General features: G+C 42.1%; 1 protein-coding gene across 1 annotated transcript; it reads left to right on the forward strand.

The window, feature by feature from the left end:
• The first annotated feature begins 4,919 nt into the window (after positions 1-4,919).
• BHMG1 (basic helix-loop-helix and HMG-box containing 1) lies at positions 4,920-18,093 on the forward strand. The gene is made up of 13 exons (XM_032227339.1): positions 4,920-5,136; positions 5,538-5,628; positions 5,815-5,914; positions 6,020-6,151; positions 6,779-7,033; positions 8,021-8,141; positions 8,670-8,773; positions 9,378-9,524; positions 10,031-10,107; positions 12,854-12,970; positions 14,949-15,226; positions 16,365-16,454; positions 16,660-18,093. The coding sequence occupies exons 1-13, from the start codon at positions 5,057-5,059 to the stop codon at positions 16,829-16,831; spliced, it is 1,764 nt and encodes a 587-aa protein (XP_032083230.1). The 5' UTR covers positions 4,920-5,056; the 3' UTR covers positions 16,832-18,093.
• The last annotated feature ends 554 nt before the right edge of the window (positions 18,094-18,647 follow it).

The raw sequence follows: 18,647 nt of genomic DNA on the forward strand, positions 1-18,647 counted from the left end.
AGTTTCTTTGGCAGCCAGGTTCAGAAAGCTACCCATGGCTAACATTGCAAGTTCTGAACAACCTTAATTATCGAAGCAGGCGTTCTTATACATTCCTAAAAGCATTGCAACACGGAAATACTTAACACATTTCTTAGTGGTTTCCTTGAGGGGAAAGCCTTATAAGGAGATGGGGGTCTTACTTCTCCTTTTGTTTATCGAGTACGTGTCATTAACGAACTTTTAATTGAACCTTGGACTTTTGACATGGGTTTTGACATAGGCTTTTGACATAGGGACATCTTGTGGTTAGGCACTGGCTTCCTGTTCTTTTGCAAGCTCCAACTCTGCCTATGTGGCTTTTAATACAGAAGTAAAGGGACCCTGAGAGGCTGTCCAGCCTGACCCAGTAGGTTTCACACTTAATGTCCAAATCTCACTTTACGGCTGCTTTCAGTTTTTTCTCCCTGCAGTTATGATCATGCTTTGTTTCCTATCATTTGTATTTGTATTTATTGGGATTTATAGGCCGCCCTTTTCCCTGAGGGGACTCAGGGCGGCTTACATTCGTAGGGAAAGGGGAAGTGCAATATAACACAAAAACAGTATGTGACTAAAATAAACAGTAAAAAAACACAACTTTCATTCAGCATTCAACACTCGGGCGGGGTGAATTAGAAACTTATCCCCAGGCCTAGCATTTCTTGGTTAGATCCTTTTTTTACTGGCATTATGCCAATTATGTATAATTTGTGAAGGTTATTTTCTCCCTCAAAGGTAAATAAAAATGTAAATGGAGTTATCTTTTTAAACAGCGGAGCCTAATAAGCTAGAAACGTTAAGAACTGCAAAGATCTTTTAGCAAACCAGTTTTGGCAAATGCATTAAATGTGACTTTCACAGACTTTCACAGAGGATACATGATTGGCATGTGAGGCTGGGATGCATAGATAGATAGATAGATAGATAGATAGATAGATAGATAGATAGATAGATAGATAGATAGATAGATAGATAGATAGATAGATAGATAGATAGAGATAGAGATGATAGAGATAGAGATGATATAGATATATAGATAGATGATAGATAGATAGATATAGAGGTAGAGATAGAGAGATAGATAGATAGAGATAGATGATAGATAGATAGAGATAGAGATGATAGAGATAGAGATGATATAGATAGATAGATAGATAGATAGATAGATAGATAGATAGATAGATAGATAGATAGATATAGAGGTAGAGATAGAGATGATAGAGATAGACAGATAGATAGAGATAGATGATAGATAGATAGATAGAGATAGAGATGATAGAGATAGAGATGATATAGATATATAGATAGATGATAGATAGATAGATATAGAGGTAGAGATAGAGAGATAGAGAGATAGAGATAGATGATAGATAGATAGATAGAGATAGAGATGATATAGAGATGATATAGATATATAGATAGATGATTGATAGATAGATAGATAGATAGATAGATAGATAGATAGATAGATAGATATAGAGGTAGAGATAGAGATGATAGAGATAGACAGATAGATAGAGATAGATGATAGATAGATAGATAGAGATAGAGATGATAGAGATAGAGATGATATAGATATATAGATAGATGATAGATAGATAGATATAGAGGTAGAGATAGAGATAGAGAGATAGATAGATAGAGATAGATGATAGATAGATAGAGATAGAGATGATATAGATATATAGATAGATGATAGATGATTGATAGATAGATAGATAGATAGATAGATATAGAGGTAGAGATAAAGATGATAGAGATAGATAGATAGATAGAGATAGATAGATAGATAGATAGAGATAGAGATGATAGAGATAGAGATGATATAGATATATAGATAGATGATAGATAGATAGATATAGAGGTAGAGATAGAGAGATAGATAGATAGAGATAGATGATAGATAGATAGAGATAGAGATGATATAGATATATAGATAGATGATAGATGATTGATAGATAGATAGATAGATATAGAGGTAGAGATAAAGATGATAGAGATAGACAGATAGATATAGAGATGATATAGATAGAGATGATATAGATATATAGATAGATGATAGATAGATAGATATAGAGGTAGAGATAGAGATGATAGAGATAGATAGATAGATAGAGATAGATAGATAGAGATGATAGAGATAGAGATGATAGAGATAGATATATAGATAGATGATAGATAGATATAGAGGTAGAGATAGAGATGATAGAGAGATAGATAGAGATAGATAGATAGATAGATAGATAGATAGATGATAGATAGATAGATCTCACACCATTTATTTGTGCATAAGTGGTTTAAAAGGGGAGGGGACCACTTATCCTTCTGAAATATGGTACATAAATTAAGTGCTTCAAATGTCATGGCTGGGGCACTCTGGGAGCTGAGGCCTATACATCTTCAAGTTGAGAAGTTTGAGGAACGCTGCTTTATTAATTAAAAACGAGGGAGGAGGAGCGAGGCAGGTTTACAGCCATCCCTCCTCAAAGAGAAGCACCATCTACCCATCACCACATCCCACACACACACAAAAAGGGCAGCCCTTTGCCTAACCCCGCGCCTTTTATACTGCCCGCCCCCCCCGCTCCCCCACCTTCCTCCTTTTGGCGGGAACGAGAGCGGGCGCCATCCGATTGGCCAGCCTCTGTGTCTCTTAAATCCCCATTCCTCCCCCCCCCCCTCCCCTCGCTCTCCGAACCAATCGGCTCACTCTGCCAGTTGCTTGTGCCGAGAGGGGGATTTGTCCCCACCCACCGCTCTGGGCCTTTTCGTGAGCGAGCCCCGCCCACTCGCCGGCGCGAGCGTCCCTGAATTGCGCGGGCCCCGGTCTTGACGCGAGCGCGCGCCGCTGTGGCTGCTGCTCTTGCGAGCACCCGCCCTTCCTCCCCCCCCCATCCCCCGCCACCACAGCGCTCGTGCCCGCCATAAAGGCAGCGAAGGTATCCTGAGGGGATCCTCTCAGCTGCTCGCCTCCCTTCCATTATTAAGGGCTTCCCCCCAATTGCTAGTTTATTATGAGCTGAGGAATTGTGGGGAGGGGTGTGTGTATCCCCCCCCCAATCTTCCTCCCTTCCTCTCCTCCTACCACCCTCCCCCCCCCCCCTCTCAAAATATACATAAACTCTTATCCTCTTTTTGGTCAAAAAAAAAAAAAAGCCCTTCTGGATTCTCTTTTTCTAAGTCAGGCTAAGCCTAGCTGGATGGTTTGCAGCCCTGGAGGGCCCAAACTAGGTTTTTTTTTTGGAATAAGCCATGATGGTCTGGGGGTGCATGGCACCACTGATCGTGGTTTATACGTCACAAAGTGGGGGGGTTGGGGTTCAGTTTTGAGCAAGTTGGTAAAAAAAGAGATGAGGACAGGCGTGAAGTGGGGTTCAAAAGAGATCCCTGGATCTGTTGTTTAGACACACCAGGCTCTCGATGCCCCCATAAAGAAAAATTAGCTATATTCTGCCTCACCAGCATCCTCCATCATCATCATCATCATCATCCTTCTATTTTTCCTTCTCCTCCTCCCCCCAACTCTTCCTCCTTTTCTCCTTTCCCATTCTTTCCTTCATTTTTTCTCCTTCCCTTTGCTTCCCCCCCCCGCCCCCTCTTTCCCCTTTCCTGCATCTGATCCTGGCATCCATTTGCCATCCTCACCATCTTTTGGCCTCCCCGAGGGGGACTCTGCCAGCAAAATCTGATGAAAACAGCTCGTTTTCAGAATCACATCTTTCTTTCTTTTTTTGGAAGGGACGGCTGGCCATTTTGGGGGGGTGACACTACCTCTATGCCACCCCTTTCTCAAATACTACTCTTCCCTCAGGGTTTCCAGGAAAAAGCTTGGGTTCATTCTAAAAAAAAATGGGATTTTTTAATGGGGGAGCCAGAAGTGGATGTTATTTCCTTTCTGGCCTTCAGTTTGTAGCATTCAAGAAAGTTAACCAAAATTTAACTTTTGGATGGGTTCATGATCGCCATTTGATGGGGAGAATACCTCCCCAAACAGATCTATTCCCCCATGTCCTCTTATGCTCTCTCCTTAATATAGAAATCCTCACTTTTGTTGTTTCTGGAGAATCTCTTTCAAGAAGCTTCACTGCCATTTTGAATCTCTGAATTCACTGTTTTTTTTTACTCTAGTGGTGCTTTCCCACCATTGATAGATTGATTTTCATTATTTATTTAAAACATTTATATGGCCAGTTTTCTTTTCCATCGTTGTCCCCAGTCAGCTCAAGATTCCTAGTTACCTGTCTTATCATGATGGCATTTTATAATTTGTATTCCTCCCATAAGAAATGACAATGTCTATTTCCAACAGAATAATTGCGATAGCTATTTTCATCTTTCTTAAGGGTTGCTCTCTCTGGTGTTTTGACCAAATCCTGTTTTTTTGGGAACAAATCTGTACCACTTATGATCTCCTCTCTGGAGTGCAGCTCTTATTGGTGTCTGGAATAAGTTTGACAGCTGAAGTTGTAGTCTTGAGTTGCGGCCCTTTCTACAGTAAACATTTGGCGTATGAGTTCTGTAGGCCTTTCCATTTAGCCCATGCAAGAAGATAGAGCATTTTTCCCCCCATTTAATTCCAAAATGGAGCACATCACTCGGGACATTTTCTATGTTTTATGCTTCTCCCCTTGAGGAAATCTGGCCTCCTAATTCTTTTATTTCATTGTATATGCAAGTTGCTCTTTCTATTATAGCAGTGTTTTTCAATCTTAGCAAGTATGCTGGTTGGAGAAATCTAGGACAGTGTTTCTCAATCCTGGCAACTTGAAGATGTCCGGACTTTAACTCCCAGAATTCCCCAGCCAGCGAATGCTGGCTGGGGAATTCTGGGAGTTGAAGTCTGGACATCTTCAAGTTGCCAAGGTTGAGAAACACTGATCTAGGAGTTGAAATCCATACATCTTAATGTTGCCAAGATTGAAAAACATTGTCTTAAAAGGTTTCCCCTCACCCTCTTTTTCACCCTCCCCAACACATTTATTTTGTTGTGTTTTATGATTCTGGACTCGAGAAAATTTTTGTTCTTTCATTACAGATGTGGGATCAAATAGGGCGAGTTTGCTGTGAGGAAATGCAAGCAAACAACAACAATTTCAAACAAAATTGTGATGACAGGTAAGGAAAGAAAGCGAACCTGAAATCCAACATCTTAAATGATGATGGCGATGATAATAACCACTACTATCAGGTTAAGCAAAGATTGTTTTAATACAGCTCTAAGTTATATATGTTATAGTACATATATGGATCTATCTGAGACTGTCGCATTGAATAGAATGAAATGGAAGTTACTAAAATTTATCTCAGTATATTAATGTATTAAATATTAATATTTGACAATTTAATAACACCTAAAGGACGGTACTAGGTTATTTAGAATGCTGAATTCTTTTTGGACAATAGGTATCATCTATTACTTCCAGAGAATAAAAATAGCAAGTACCTACCTATATAGAGAGGGAGTGTATGTATGTATTTGTAAGAAATAGCTAACCTTCCTTCTCTCTTTTTAACAGAAGAAAACGCAATAACTACACCAATACACTTAAGGAATTGGCCCAGATGTTACCCATACCACTACGGACCAGTTGTAAGAGGTTGACAAAGGTATTATAATAATAGAATTTATCATAAATGTTCAAGGAATGTTAGATCTACACAGACATTGAAATTGGTCCAAGTTGACAACAGATTTCCTGTGTGTACTGATTCCAAACTGAACTGAATACAAATGACAGATGTGTCTTTTCCTGTTTCTGCTCTTTAATTTTGTGCTTTTAAATATTCAACCAGAAAGAAATCCTGCTCCGAGTCCTTCGCTACATTGAACATCTGCAGACAAGCATCGACAAAGCCAGGTCACTGCTCCAAGGTCGTGGCCAGGAACAAAAAGGTAGGGAAATGCCAGAATAGAGGCAGAGAACACCTATGGTCAGACAGTACAGAGGATATACCTGAGCAAAAATTATGGCCTGCATTTTTTTTCTTTCGTCAAAAGCATTTGGATCTCAGCAAGTGGTGATACCTGCCCTGAAGAGAGAGCGCAGAGAAGTCACACCACGGGCAAAAAATCCCAAGCCCCTGGCCGTCTACAAGAAACCCAGAAAGAGGAGACGGGCCCGCAAATCAGGTCTGGGAAGTATTCCACAAGTTTGGGGTTTCCAGCCTTGATGCTTCAGTGTGTTCCGGTTTGTGGGTTTTTATTCCTTCCTCCGCATGATCAGCCATTGCAGCACTGCCTGTTACAGCCCATGAACCTCACATCCATTTATGGCTTCAGTAGTTTTAGACATTTCCTTGTCCTCTCTTTCAGGGGTCTCTTACCTTGTCAACTCTTAAGACTTGTGGATTTCAACTCCCAGAATCCGTCAGCCAGCCACGTCTTTAAGTTGCCAAGGTTGGAGACCCCCCTGCTGTACTTGGATCTTGGGGTGATGCCAGGCAGAGGGAAGCAGTGGATGTCACGCAATATGCTTGCTGCTTTTTGATGGACGGGAGGTATACTGTACAATGGTTGCATAGCTCAGCCAAGAAAGAAACTAGATAAGTGGGGTTTTGCCCTCCTGGGAAGGTTAAAAAGCTAAATAAAAGATGTGGGGAAGGATTGAGCTAAGGAAATTGGTACTACAGCCGAATAAACTAAAGTGCAGAATTTTCGTACGGGAGAAGCATCTCAAGGCTCCTGCTGCAATGAGGCTGGTACTGTCAAACCTGAGATTCAGCTCTTCAAGCATGCTTGTATCACTTGGTTTTGTAGATCGCCGTGGTGGTGTGAACAGAAAAGTGTGCAAGTACCTTGCTCTGGAGGCTGGAAAGGACTCTTCCCATGCTGTCTCATACCCGGAGGAGGAGAGTCTGCCTGATGTGGGAGATGTGTCTTCTATACTTTCATCCTTCCAGAAGCAATCAACTTCCTTTCCCAATTTTAAAGTTCCATTACTAGAGCCTAACCAGCCTGCAAACACTAATCTACTGGATCTCACCAAAATTGGAGTCCCATTTGATCCTGCAGGTGCAATTTCTTTGTTGCTTTGTAAAAAAAAAAAAAAATACAACACCCAGTGGAGAATAAATTGCTCCTTTGTGACTGGCAACACAAGTTGAAATATGGGAGAGGTTAATGAGGACTTGTTTCCATCAAAGGAGGGAAAAAAGATTTATTAGATTGTGTTGGTGTTTGAACATCAGGAATTCTGTTTTATAAGACCAACAATTTGCTTAGTCCGGTATTCTGTTTCCCACAATAGCCAATCAGCAGCCATTGGATGTTTTCAAACCTGAATGCTCTGGCATTCAGTACTTTACACTGCCCTGTGTCTCTAAACAAGTTGCTTCACTCTAATTGCTAACAGGCAAGGAGTATATCCTTTCCATATGTATATATAAGCCACTATTGTCTATGTGGCACGGCAGTGGATTCCAAATAATTATAAACTGGGCAGGAAAAAATATTCTGCTAGTTTCCAATAAGTCATTTTAATAGGGAAGCTCCCTCACCCGCTGAAATATTTTTAGACAGAACTTGACATTAAAATGCAAATATTTTTGGTTACTTGAAATAGATTTTCTCATTAAACTCGTGGCATGCAGTAGTTTAGCAGCTTCCTTGCTAGTCTCTGCTAAATCCCCAAGTCTGTTAAAATCATTCCATCCTGAGTATGTTATATTTTTTCATTTTCCAGAGTTGCTTCATCTAGATTAAATATTAATCCATACATGCATACATGAGCATGCCTTCCTTCCTTCCTTCCTTCCTTCCTTCCTTCCTTCCTTCCTTCCTTCCTTCCTTCCTTCCTTCCTTCCTTCCTTCCTTCCTTCCTTCTTCCCTTCCTGATTTAGGTCTGGTTTTCATCAATTTTCAGAAAAAAATGTTCTTAACATGGAGAAAACGTTATTCTATTCAGATTTTGTTTACAATAAGACTTATTTTTATAGCCCACAGAATATAAATTGGATTCTAAAGAGTTTGTCCCTCTGTCTTTGTAACTGTTGTTGACAGGCTGGAATTTTGATGGTGACCAGGAATATGAGGATGAGAATACATTTTCTGTGTACGCAGCACAAATGGCTTACAATAAACTGCATCAGTACAGTGGGGGCCCTGGACACACACTGGTGAGGTAGGAATTGAGTGTTGTATTTTCATATTTTGTGATGAAACTGAATTCCTAAACGGCTGTGGGCTTGTATTCATCAGACCATTTTTGAAATGTTTGTGGCTTTTTAAAATAGATAAGGACTTTTTGAAATCAAGAAGCGTGCCATCTCCATTCTAAAGCAGATGAAACGGGGGTCTTTGAGACCTCAGTTGCTCACTTAGATTTGGCTGCTGTGGCTTGCTGTAGTTCATCTTACCTAAAAGCAAGTGTTGTCAGTTATGATTAATACAAGTTAGACCTCTTTACTTCCCTGCATTCAAAAGAGAGGAAGTTTACTTTGTAATACGGTAGATGGTTAGATGGGAATTAAAGATTGGGGATAAATTGCGAGTTAAGTGAGAAAGCTTTGAGGATGGAGCCTCTGTAAACCAAAAGCAGCCATTAAAAAGATTGTTGACACCTCGTCCCCCTGAAACAGAGAAAATCCCCTGTAGTCCTTCCTTTTCTTGTCTCTCTTCATTGTCTTGATAACATCTCAATCGCTTTCAGACAAGAGCTTGTGCACTATCACTCCTCTTGTGAAGAAGAGGAGGAAGAAGGACCCAGAACCAGTCCTTGGCTCTCCATTCAGTCCCCTTTGAAGTTCTCCAGTGGTAAGTGGCTGCCTGAAAATATGCAGGGGGGAAAAAAGCATTGCTAAAGAGGCAACAAGGCAAGCAGTTTACTAAGAGTGAAACACTATGAAATTTAGTATGTTTTATTGGTTAAGAGGCTTGAAAACTACTACTGAGAAGTACAGGTGCTGTTAGTAGGGTTGCTCCTTATTATTTTCAACTGCTTCTAAAAATGAGTACAGGTAGTCCTTGACTTACAACCACAATTGGGAACAAAATTTCCATTGCTAAATAAGCGAGTCTCCCCTGATTTGTGACTTTTTGCTATTCATGCAATCCATATGTGAATCTGACTGACACCCCACCCCGTTGACTTTGCTTGTCAGAAGCTAACTAGAAAAGTTGCAAATGGCGGCCACGTGACCCCGGGATGCTGCAACCATTGTAAATACACGGGAGTTGCCAAGGGTCCAAATTTGATCGTTGACTCGGGATGCTGCGGTGGTTTTAGAGGACTGGTCCAGCATCACTTTTTTCAGTGCCGTTGTAACTTTGAGCGGTTGCTAAGTGATTGTAAGTGGAGGACTTACCTGTATGTTGAAATAAATAATATCCTATACATTTGATTCCTTTGATATTGCAGTGGGAAGCATGCAGCTGTGCTCCCCAGGAATTGAAACCCGAAGCCACAGCTGTTCTGATTTGGGGTTGAGCCCTTCACTTTTCTCCTCTCCTGCTCGGCTACTCCCCACACACGTTCTCCAAGGGGTTCAGGAGGAGCTTTCTCCAGGTAAATTGGCAGCAAGGAGGGAGGGAATCCTTCCCTGGGTGAGATCAGTTTGATAGGCAGCCCCCTTTTCTTTCTCCAAAAGCTTATCGTGCTTCTTACCAAAAAGGATGGGATTGTACCTACATGCCCATTTCCTCCTAAGTTGATTTGTTCCCCTCTTCAAATATGAGCAAAACAAGTGGATTTAGAAAGATCTCCCAGGAAGAGGAATATTTTAAAGCTGTCAACATTACTGGCTTGTTGTGGACAACAATTCCTGTGGGAACTAAATACTGAGCACCCAAAGACTTTATGAATCCCTGGGAGCAGATACCTGCAATGTTGCAGTGTGATTGTTTGAAGGAGGAGTGTCACCCTCCAGTAAATGTGACATTTGGACACGGTGAAAAGAGGGAAAGGGAGAACAAATGACAAAAGTTGCTTCTCTGGAACCTTTTCTTGAAATGGGATGAGGGAAGCAGATGGCCTTTAAAACATTTTTCAGAGAACATTTTGCTTCTTTGCAGTATTGTTCGAAGATGTGTATTTGTCTCCTCAGTCCAGCAATTTTTCGCACACCCCTGCTGGAACACTGTTGAGAAAGGTAAGGTCTTTGCTACTCAGCTTCATATATTACATTCTTTCTTCACCTTCTGTTCATCTATTTCGGCTTGCGGAGTCTGAATTCCAGCTTTGTTCCCACCTGGTGTTTTCCAGGGGCATGGAACGACAAATTCCATCATGCAACATGATGTGTAGTTCCTAGTGTATGTGTCATTTCTTTATTTGCTAAATTTATATCTTCCCTTTCATGGTCAAGGCAGTGAACAGGTAATTCTCGACTTACAAACATTCATTCGGTGACTGCTCAAAGTTAGAACACCACTGAAAAAAAGTGACTTAGGACCTTTTTCCACACTTACGACCATTGCAGCATCCACCTAGTCATGTGATCAATTTTTGGATGCTTGGCAACTGGCAGGGAAAGCTGTATTTGCTTAACAACCGTGCAATTAATTTAACAACCTCAGTGATTCTCTTAACTGTGGCAGTTTGAAGAAGCGACCGTTGCCTTTTCCCATGCATCATCCCGAGACTTCTGACTTATCAACAGTCAATTGTACAATACAGGCAGTCCTCAATTTACAACTATTCATTTAGTGACTATTGAAAGATACAATGGCACTGAAAAAAGCAACTGATGACCGTTTTTCACATTTAGACCATTGCAGGATTCCTATCTGGTGGGTTGCTACTGGTTCGGACTGGTTTGGCCGAACCGGTAGTGGTTTGGCGGCCTGGGTTGCTGGAACCAGCATTGACCCAGGCCTGCCACGCCCCCAAACTGGTTGTACGGGTGGCGCCCTAGGCGCTGTCATCTTGTTTTTTGCTTCTGTGCATGCGCAGAACAAATTTTATTACACTGTGCATGCACACAGAGCGGGCATCAAGCGCATGGTGCACCCATGGGAGAACCGGCAGTAGTGATTGCTGGAACCCACCCCTGATCCCTATGGTCAAGTGATCAAAATTTGGATGCTTGGTGACTCATATTTATGACTGTTGCAGTGTCCCAGGGGTCACGTGGTCCCTTTTTGTGACCTTTTTCCCAAGCAAAGTCAATGGGGGAGCCAGATTTAGTTAACAACCGTGTTACCAAATTACCATCTGCAATGATTCACTTAACTGTGGCAAGAAAGGTCTTAACTGGAGCAAAAGCCACTTAACAAATGATGGCGGTAGAAATTCTGGGCTCACTTGTGGTCGTACGTCGAGGACTACCTGTACATAGCCTCCTGTTTTTCCCCACCACCATCACTGTGAAGCAGATGGAGTTGAGAGGGTGTGGCTGACTCAAAGTCACGTAGTGAACCCCTGTAGGAATATGCCCATGAAGATTCTCAGTCATCCAGGCAGTCATTAAGTGAGGCTTCCCTGGTGATCCTGCGCAGTGGTCTTAATCTGCAAGAGCAGCATAAAATCTTCCTGGTGATTGGTGCAAGAGGGAGAAAGGATTTAGGACTCTTAACAACTCTCTGCCTACTCACCTAAGGAGACCATTCGGATTAGGTGAGAAACAAAACCTACCCTGGAGGACCTATATGAGGTTCCCTCTAACCAACCTGCTCAGACTCCAGAAACTCCTAGGATAAGCACCAAAACTGTTCGAGCCAACAAGAAAAATCCAGTGGCCACGACTCAACTCCCAGTGAACTTCTGCAGCTGAGACTGGGATTCCACTCGAGATTCCTGGCTTCTAGTCCGACACCTTAACTCTCCCCATCTTGGCTGCCTGTATTGTTGTTCCAGATATAAATAGCCACGATCGAAAAAGGCAGCCTGGTCTGTTGTGTGTCCTTTTTTACTTCTCTCCATCTGAGGTGGTTCTCACACACTTGCCCTTTGTAATTGATTGTAGTATCAAAGGTTGACTGGGGAATGTTAATGAATAACTGTGCAACACAGTTTCCTATTGTTAGCTCACACTGGATATTTTTCAGTGGAGACTGGTTAAGATACTTGGCTTGAGATTAATTGCATATATTGTATAATTTGTCCAGTGAAATATTTTTATGTACAGTATGTGCACTTGCCTGGAAAGCAGACTGAGAAACCAAGAATGGCTTAATGGTGGCACAGTGGTTTTGCATTCAGAAGATCATCAATGTTCTTGTAACTTTCAGCTACAATGTAGAATAGCTAATAATTCTCTGAAGACTTTAAATTGGTTGTTCAGTTGTAGTCAATGGTGTTGGATGATATCTGGAATATGCAGGTTTCTTTTAGGGTAAGGGCCATACTTTGCATCCGAATTGTGTACCAGAGACACACTCACAAAAGGTTAAAGAAATGAAAAGGCATAGGAGAAAATTATTCTAGAACAGGAAAGAAAAATTAAACCGCTACTATGTCATTTGAGTAACAATTTTTAAAGTGTCTTTGGGAGCCATGTGCTGTCTTAAAATCTACAATGTGTAATGTTTTGGTCAACATGCAGTTTCTTCAATGGTCAAACTCCTTGGCTCTTGCTGTGCCCAACTGCAAGCCTATTTATTTATTTTTATCAGAATAGCCTTTCTAAGTTCCAGTAAGCAACACTTTGAGATTAAAACACTGCCCCAGTTGTTAACAACTCTGGAAATCATGCACCGCTAAACTGAACCAATTAAACTTCATTTTAAATGATAAGGAAACAAGATTGAATGGTATTTTAGGCAGGGTTTTGTGTTGGTGACTGTTACATACATTCATGTAAAATCTTACATTTGAAGCCTAATATTCTTTTCTCTTCTTCTTTCCTTCCCCTGTCTTCATTCATTCCTCTGATTTTCTTCCTTCCTCTCTTGCAGTCAGCATTCACGCTGGATCACTGTTATCTTTCCTACAGTGAAGCAGGTAAAACCGAGTCCAGCCCCATGTCAAGAGTGAATGAAATAATATCCTCGTGGAGCGAACAAATCCAACAGGTGGGGAACGGATTGTGAGGAACGGAACGGGTAATTTGTAAGCCAGAGAAATCAGGTCATGGAATCTTCTAATGCCCTTATTAAGGCCTATATTTAAACTATATATTTTTCTCTCCAAGAGGTAGTCATTGTCGCCTATATTGCTGTGGCTTTAAAACAAAAGTTAAAAAAAATATTTGAGAAGCTATTAATACTGCAGCTGTAAATCAGTTGTACATTGGTTAAAGTAGGCATCCTCAAACTATGGCCCAGATACAGCCTGCCAATGCAAAGTATCTGGCCCGTGGAGTGGTGGGATGAAAAGCAGCTGCCAGATTGTAAAGAAGTGCTTTAAAAGTCTTTAAAAACAGCCTTTCAGGTGTTTTTCACAGTCATGTGATCCATTAAAAGTCATTAAAGGTCTTTTAAAGTCATTAAAGGTCTTTTAAAGTCATTAAAGGTCTTTAAAACCAGCCTTTCAGATGTTTTTCAGAGCCAAGTAATCCATTAAAAGTCATTAAAGATCTTTAAAAGTCATTAAAAGACTTTAAAAACACTTTAAAAACAGCCTTTCAGATGGTTTTCACAGCCATGTGATCCAGGGCCAGTGGGTGGGGAGGGAAGGGGCTGCTTTTAAAGTAGCACTTTAAGAATGAGTGGGTGACATGCCTCCACATCTCCTAGCTTTTTCAAAATCAGCTGAAGTTGGCTAACACTAATTCAAATACAACCAGGGTATAATGCCTGAAGGTGAATTCACCCACTGCTTTGATTCTCCTCATATATAAAGTACACCCACCAAATTGGTTGCTGAACAATTTTGGTAGATATTCATGTGTGTATATATACACATGCACAAGTGTGGCAAAAAGGAAATCATTTTGTGAATTCTCCTTCAGTCTTAAAAGACCTTTAGCCCTGTAATCCCAAATAAGCAGGCCCAGACCTCCCATTGAACTAGTGGTATGTTTATGTTGGTTAAAATTGTTCATTTTAAATATTGAAGACATTTCATGTTTTTTTGCACTACAAAGGAAGATATGTGCAGTGTTCATAGAAATTTGTTCATGTTTTTTTTCAAACTATAGTCTAGCCCCCAACAGTCTAAGGGACCATTAGCCCTCCATCGATGGAGTCATCGATGGAGTGTGTGTGTGTGTGTGTGTGTGTTGATTCCTGCCTTCATCCGCCTGCATGCAATGTCTCTCAATGCCCATCTTTGGGGTTTTAGTTGCAGTCTTAATTGGTGCAGTTCCCAGTCTGGTTTATTGTGGGGGTCATCTGAATAGCAATAGCAATAGCAGTTAGACTTATATACCGCTTCATAGGGTTTTCAGCCCTCTCTAAGCGGTTTACAGAGTCAGCATATCGCCCTCACAGTCTGGGTCCTCATTTTACCCACCTCGGAAGGATGGAAGGCTGAGTCAACCCTGAGCCGGTGAGATTTGAACCGCTGAACTGCAGAACTGCAGTCAGCTGAAATAGCCTGCAGTGCTGCATTTAACCACTGTGCCACCTCGGCTCTAATCATCTGAAACATATGATCAGGAGTTATTTTGAAGGAAATCCTGTTTGTTTTGTTCTTTTTTAAATGGCCTATTTTATGGCGCCTGAAGCTGCTGTTGTAATGAAGTTAGGCAAGTAGCAAGAAAGTTTGCGCCATTTTTCCCTTTTTTTTGAGGGGGGGGTGTTTGTCTTAAGTAAATAGATTCCTTGGGTTGAGCAATACAGAGCAAACCCAGAAGAAAAAAGGCGGGGGAAAAGAGACCCTCCCCCTTTACACCCAGCCACCAATCCCAGCGTCGATCACCTCACGCAGGAGCCCCTGCCCTCCAGTCAATCAGCTGGGTGTCCTGGCCCATCCTTACGCTTCCCCATTGCAGCCCCTGGATGAAGATGGCCGAAGTCATCTTCCTGCTAGACCACGTTTTAATTCCTGGGCAATTCCTGGACCTCAGCTGCCATTTCCCCGGCCTCTTTCTGCACCTTCCTTTTCCAGGAAGCCCCCCCGGTGAGACCCGAAGGCCCCGGCTCCTCCAGCGAGGAGAACAGCGACAGCACCTGGACCCCCTGCCCGAGGGCCAAGGCCACGCAAGGAGGCCCCCTGAGGAAGAAGAACAAGAAGAAGCAGAAGAAGACGGCGGCCGGCAGGAGAGCCAGGCGCCCACCGGCAGGCGCTGAGAAGCGCAGCAACGCCTCGCCCCCCCTGCAGCTGAAGAAGAAGTGCGTGAACGGCTTCATCATGTTTTGCCGCCTGAACCGCAAGCACTTCATCCGGTGAGAGCTGGGAGAATGGAACTCCAGCGGACACAGGCGTTCGCTGTGATTAGCAGGCTGGCAGCAGTTTAGTTTTTCTCAAGATACAGCTAGTCCTCGACTTATGACTGCAGCGGAGCCCGATATCTCTGTGGCTCAGTGAGACGTGTGTTAAGTGAAGCTTTGCCCCCTTTTATGGCCTTTCTTGCCACATTTGTGAACTGCATCCCTGTAGTAACACACGGTGGTTAAGTAAATCCAGTTTCCCCATGGTCTTGGCTCGCCAGAAGGTTGCAAAAGGGGATCACGAGACCCCCCAGACACTGCAACCATTAGAAATATGAGTATCAGTTGCCAAGCATCCGAAGGTAAATCACAGGAATGCCGCAATGGTCATAAGTCTGAAAAGTGGTAATAAGTTGCTTTTTTCAATGCTGTTGTAACTTGGAACAATCACTAAATGAACCGTTGTAAGTTAAAGACTACCTGTATGTCATCACTTCCGGAGTAGGCCTGTAATGTCAAATATTGTCCTTTCTTTCTATTCTGATAGAGTGGAAGTTGGGGCTTGCTTACTTACCATCCCGGGGAGCTTTTTGCTATGCTGAGATGTAATTAGCGACTTTTAAATTCAAGGCCAATATCGATTTGAAGTCTCATGACTACTCTATTGCCATCAGGAAGCATTTAAGGAATGTTTACATAAATGGTCAAATAAATAAATTGAGCAAATCCTCAAAGACCAGTCATTTTAGCAATACAGCAACAACATATAATAAATGTGCCAAAAATACAAAAGCAAAATTCACACAATACAGTTTCTTGTATTTGCAGAACATTTGGCCTGGGTTAGCAATAACATTTAGACTTACCGCTATATACCGCTTCACAGTGCTTTACAGCCCTCTCTAAGCGGTTTACAGGGTCACCACATTTGCTCCCAGCAATCTGGGTCCTCATTTTACCGACCTTGGAAGGCTGAGTCAACCTGGAGCCGGTCAGGATCGAACTCCTGGCTGTCAAATTCCTGGCTTGGGTAAATGCTCACTACAGAAATACTGTTTTCTTGAAACCTTTGAGGGATTTAGAGACATTGATACTATCTTGGCTGCCTGCTTCTGATGAGTTTGATCAAACAGATGTCTTAATCTCTTCATAGCACCTGTCCAGGCATGGCTTCCACTGCAGCTACAAGGGAGCTGGCCCAGCTGTGGCGTATGATGACAAAGCAGGAGCGGAAGCCATATTGGTACGTTTGGGATAACGGGATCAGGTAATCCTTTGGCGAATCTGTCAGCCATGTTGTAGAACAGAGGTGTTCAACCTTGGCAACTTTAAAGACTTGTGGACTTCAACTCCCACAATTCCCCAGCCAGCTAAACAGAGAATTCAAACAGGAAAACCTTTGTCAGGCTCTAAACCTCCTTTTTATGCTCTTTCCCTCCTTCTCACAGCATGAAAGCTCGCCGATTCAGCCGCCTCAACAACCGAATTGTGAGAGACGACTTCTCCAGTGGCGATGAGGAGCCAGAACCACCCAAACCCTTCCACTTGCTGCTTGCTGAGAAATGCATTCCTGGCACCCAGACAGTGGGCAACGTCTCTTTTTTAGGCTGTATTCCATGATTCTTCCCCATTGTGATGGTAATGTATATCTGTTCAGTGGGCTCTGGGACCCTCTCTCCGCTGACGATGTTGGGACTTCCCTGCCCACGGTTCTGCAGTAGAGTGTGTGCCTGCTTCATTTTTAGCAAAACACCAAGCAATAGGAGCTTTACCCTCTGGTTGACAGGGGGAATGTAGGGGGAATGTAGAGAAGCAACAAGGAAGGAGGCCATTTACCCCGTTTCTCCCCAAAACATCAGCTTTCCCCGTCTATTTTCCTTGCTTAGACTTGTATCATATCTCACCGCCAATGTTTCATCTGTCGTTATGCATTTTGGTTTCCTGAGCAGAACGAAGACATTGATAGATGGGATGGGTTCCCCCCCGCCCCAGATTTCCAGATGTTGCAGTCACTACAGTCCTATATATGCTGTTCTATCCTGCCTATATCCAAAACTGATCTCTAGTGACCTTGAAGAAAGCAGGATCGACTGCAGGGAGAAAACAGCATGAGGAAGGGGTATACCTCTAGATGACAGGACCATGTTGGTCTATTTGAGAACATGCCAAGTTTGAGATTTTAACTTTTATCCTTGATGTAAAAACACAAACGCATTTGAAAGGATCTGCTTTTAAAAATAATTTTAATGAACCGGAGACAAAAATCTAAGATCTATATTTATTGTCTTTTTAATCTGCCCTTCGTCTCCCACAGCTTTGTGCCATAGATGTTCTCAGATCCACCTCATCAGTTTAGTTAACCGCAGTTTAGTTCCATATTTGGCGAGTACAAATGGAATTTCTGAGGTCCGTATAGACTTGCTTGCTCCACACCAAGTTTCAGGCTTTATTATCTAGTAAATGGTTTCTAGATGTTTTAAACTTTTAACTGAGGCGAATCCATTTCAGAGCTTGTTCTGGATGGCCCTGAGTTCCCACTGACCCTGTTAGGTGGGCCAGTTCCTCAAAATCCTAAGGAAGGAATAATTCTGCAGGTTTGCTCTTGCTCAAGGAGGGTTAGGAAGTTTTAAAACTGGTTCTGAGCTAAGGAGGGTTAAATGCTTCATATTGAGACGGGAGGATGTTGTCTTTAGGAGGAGTTTAAATCAGTCTCTTATATTTCTGGTTGGTTTGGATTTTGTTTCCGTGGAATGCTGAGTCATCCCTTTCCTCTTTTGGACTGTGTCCTCTATACACAGATCAATTTGTGTTTGAAATACTGTTTTAAGCTTCAATGGACTTTTCCATTGGTTTTACCTATTTATATATTTATTGGTAGTCATCCCGCCCCCAAACTCTATTTAAAATTGAAATAAAATATATGGCTGTAAAATTAACTGATTGGGTGCCTCTGTGTCTCTTCTCTGATCTGGGCGATTATGAAAGTGAAAGGTAGCAGGGAGTAATCAATATATATTTAGATAACTCCATGTCACGTGGGCAGCAGAACTCCTAATCACACCTTAACAGGCAGTAGTCCTCGATTTAATAACCATCCATTTAGCAACTGTTCAAAGTTATAACGACACTGAAAACAGTAACCTTTGGGGCAACCCTCACACTTATGACCATCCCCAGGGTCACATGGTCACAATTCAGACACTTGGCATGTATTTAAGAAGGTTGCAGCATCCTGGGTTCACGTGATCGTCATTTGCGACCCTCCAGGCCAGCTTCTGATAAACAGTCAATGGAAGAAATCAGATTCATTTAACAAACTGCATGATTCCCTTCCCAAGGGCAGCGTTTCCTTGGCAAAAAAATAAATAAATTATAAAACAGAGCACAACTCACCTTGCCCTAGATAAACTTTTTTTTTTCAATTTTACATTTATTT

The sequence above is a fragment of the Thamnophis elegans genome, chromosome 12 (assembly GCF_009769535.1).
Source record: "Thamnophis elegans isolate rThaEle1 chromosome 12, rThaEle1.pri, whole genome shotgun sequence".
Classification (NCBI taxonomy): domain Eukaryota; kingdom Metazoa; phylum Chordata; class Lepidosauria; order Squamata; family Colubridae; genus Thamnophis; species Thamnophis elegans.